We start from the raw sequence: 3,375 nt of genomic DNA, 5'->3' as shown, positions 1-3,375 counted from the left end.
CGTATCTGTATGAATTAAAAGTGGATGATGAAATTATTTGCCAAGTGTCGATAAATGCACCAAGTCGTGACATAGAGTTAGAAAAAACAAGAAAATATACTTGTTGAATAATTATCTGAAATGACTAATAAAGAATTAGTTTAAAAACTTTTCAGTTAATTCCAAACATAATAAAGTAATTTTTGATGTGAAGTATGGTTAGTTTAGAAGGTGTATATAGAAGGTGTTGTTGAAGAAATTACAAAATTAATGAAATTTTATATTATTACAGTTACTTCTTATTTAAAAAATCTAGCAATGAGTTGCATAATTTTCCAGACTGTAATAAATGTTATTTTTGAAATAAAATCTCATATTATTAATCATAATGAAAAAATGTGTATGGTGCCATTTGTTACAAGATTATTATAAAAACTTTTTATATTATTAATTATTAAAAAATGGGAAAACCTTAATTTTGAGGGTAGTGCTCAGTTTTATAAAAAAAATTGTAATTGTTAATAACAAGTAAAGTCTCCATTAAGTCCGACCCCTCGAGATATGACACATTACATTACGCTACTCTATCTTCCACCCACTCGAACTTAATCATCAAACTTTAAAAGCATTAATGCCCCTTATACACAAGCTACCATTCAAAATTTCATTTCTTAATCATTACCCCAATTGAGATATTAAAAGAAATAGACACCAACGCACAGAGAGAGAGAGAGAGAATTCAGAAATCCCCATTTTTACTCTTTTTTTGGGTTCGGGGTGTCTTAAACATGGTGATTTACAAAAAAACTCAAAGGATCTGTGAAAAAGGAAAAGAAAGACTCGAAAAATTATATATTTTTATGCAAGTCTCTATAGCTTCAAACTGTCTATGTAATTTAATATACAGCCAGTACAATTTATGGTTATGATTACCACAGGCATATTGGATCATTCTGATCTTAGTTGTAAAATGTGTAATTACTTTGTCAACCTTCTTACTGTTAATAGTTTTTATAATTTTATAATGACTGTAGATACCTGTTTATTCATTTATGGCTGAAGAGAGTCTTAAGGGCCAAAATGCATTCTAACTATAAAAGTGTCATTTTGATAACATCATTTAATAGTGTGATAAATCTCTGATATCTTTGCTACATAGTGTATGAGACATCTTTACTGAAAATTAATTTGTGCAAGAAGCTTTAATTAATATAAAGTTAATACTATTAATTTCTAAAATTTGGAGGGGTTGAAAACCCATTAGCAAATACTTTGTTTCCATCTTATTCATTTATTTTGAGAAATGAACAAATAAGATAATACGTACACATTGCATATGAACTGCAATTTTCTTACCATAGTAATATTGAAACATCATTTATTCCTCTTTCTGTGTATAGTTCTATGTAAAGCAAACTAATAGAATCCACTTACTGTAATCGTTTTAAGACTTGCCCATACAGATGACAATAACCAGTGATGCATTATCCTAGGGGCAAAAAGAGCAATTCCTTGGGGTCTCCACCAGCAGGACATTCCAAACCAATCTTTTATATGAAAATATTTCCATCTAAAAAAATTCCCCGAAGAAAAGTGCCTGAAGTCAACATTGTGCATGGAGCCACCTAATTCAAATTTGCATGGGCCTCGTGTAAGCTATAATGCACTACTGACAATAACCAATTGGTAGGCTTACCATAATATTTTTTTCTCAAACCTGGGCAATTATGAGAATATACTCACAGAAAAAATACTCACAACATAAAATAAAACCTACTAGGATAAGTTCCTACGACTGAAAAGGCTAAACAAAGAAATTGTTAACAAAAACCAATAAGTTAAAAACAATTTTTAATAACAACTCAACTGAACATACCTTATTATTAAGAAGTTATTAATATTTATCACTAGTGTAAACTTTATTTAAAAATTCTATGTTATTTTTAATGGCATCGAAATTTAATGCAGTTTAAATCGATACCTTTAAATATGACAATACAAGTATATTTGAGGAAGTTCCTTCCACTGCTACTATCCTTGCCTTATGTTTCACACATTTCAAGAGTGTTTAATGTCTGAATGCTCACCACAAGTTACTGAAAATTCTGAAAAGCACAGTTCACATTTCACTTTGTCAATACAATTGCAAACTTTTTTCAAAAACGAATAATCCTGTTTTAATTCATCGGTAAACACACGGTTTCTTTTAGGCATTTTGGCGATTAAATTAATTTAATGCACAGTACAAAATAATTGCAAATGCCTACTAGCAATTCAAACTCGACTAAGATAGGACATGTGAAACAATGACGTGCCAGTGTAAGTTTAGTGTTGCCAACTCTAATTAAAACAAAATATCTAAAAAATGAAAATAAAAACGTCCAGATCTCATCAACTACATGCTATTATAAATTCTGTGAAAAAATAAAACATTAAATTCATAAGGCCACATGCTATAAATTTTGGGGGGAAATATCTAGACAACATTAAAAGTACTTAGGTCTAGATACAAAATATTTAGATTGGTAACAGTAAGTGTAATAGAGGAGATATTTTAGTTATCAAATCCCAATTTTACCCAAGGCTGCACTATTTTTACTTCTTGTATATTTGGCACTTTTAAAATTTTACCAAATAACTGGGATAAAATGCCAAACTGGCTGGGAAGCAGGGACCACATCATCAAACTGGAACAGTCCCGGTCAAAGCAGGACATCTGGTAAGCCTACCAATTCATAATTTTAGTGGGTAAGTAAATAAGGCTTGCAGTTATAATTCCACTTTTTATGAGATTAAAAACGTGTGTTAAAATGATTAAAAATGAAACAAAGATAGTTGTTATTAACTATATTCATGTTATTCATTTTTTAATCACTTTATCGGCTGCCTACTGAGACTGATAGCAGAAAGAGACTGTTCAAAAATGACTATAAATTCTGATTACAATAATCAAAGTTTTATAAACGTATTTTAACATACGTGCTTGAAACATGTACTTTTAATAACCTTCATGACAGATAACAATATTATCAACTACAATAAGCAGACTATTGTATGCAAATAGAGTGTTTTTCAATTGTTGCTGTGATTATGTAGATTTTATTACAATAATATATATCATTACTGTTAAATAAAAAATAATAAAACTCTTATAAACATATTAATTAGGTATAAATTTATTTTTCTTACCAGTAGTTGGCCAAATCCACGATCAACTTCCTTATGACTATACCTATAATTTGTACTTTTTTGTTGATAATTTTGTTTTTCTGTTCTGAAATATAAAATTTTATTAAGAAAAATTTTTAATGACTATGATTCAATTTATAAATAAAGCTTACTTAAAACATCTTCCGACTTTTCGTAATGAGGTACTTTTATCCATTTGCACTGGAT

At 29.1% G+C, this 3,375-nt stretch overlaps 1 protein-coding gene across 2 annotated transcripts in view; it reads right to left on the bottom strand.

Annotated features, from left to right (window-relative positions):
* The window catches only part of LOC111632575, a 6,109-nt gene extending 2,740 nt beyond the window's left edge, over positions 1-3,369 (bottom strand). The window contains exons 1-2 of one of the 2 annotated variants that reach the window (XM_023377053.1): positions 3,321-3,369; positions 3,169-3,253 (exon numbers count right to left, since the gene is read on the bottom strand). In XM_023377053.1, coding sequence (XP_023232821.1) covers positions 3,169-3,253; positions 3,321-3,364 — 129 coding nt within the window. In that variant the 5' untranslated portion in view covers positions 3,365-3,369. Of the gene's footprint in view, positions 1-1,413; positions 1,550-3,168; positions 3,254-3,320 lie in introns of those variants that run through there. The other variant, XM_023377052.1, reaches the window with a different exon arrangement.
* Between the last annotated feature and the right edge of the window lie 6 nt (positions 3,370-3,375).

This window comes from Centruroides sculpturatus, unplaced genomic scaffold (assembly GCF_000671375.1).
Source record: "Centruroides sculpturatus isolate CEXI.00-Female unplaced genomic scaffold, Cexi_2.0 scaffold743, whole genome shotgun sequence".
Lineage (NCBI taxonomy): Eukaryota > Metazoa > Arthropoda > Arachnida > Scorpiones > Buthidae > Centruroides > Centruroides sculpturatus.
This window is presented reverse-complemented; position numbering and strand designations above follow the sequence as displayed.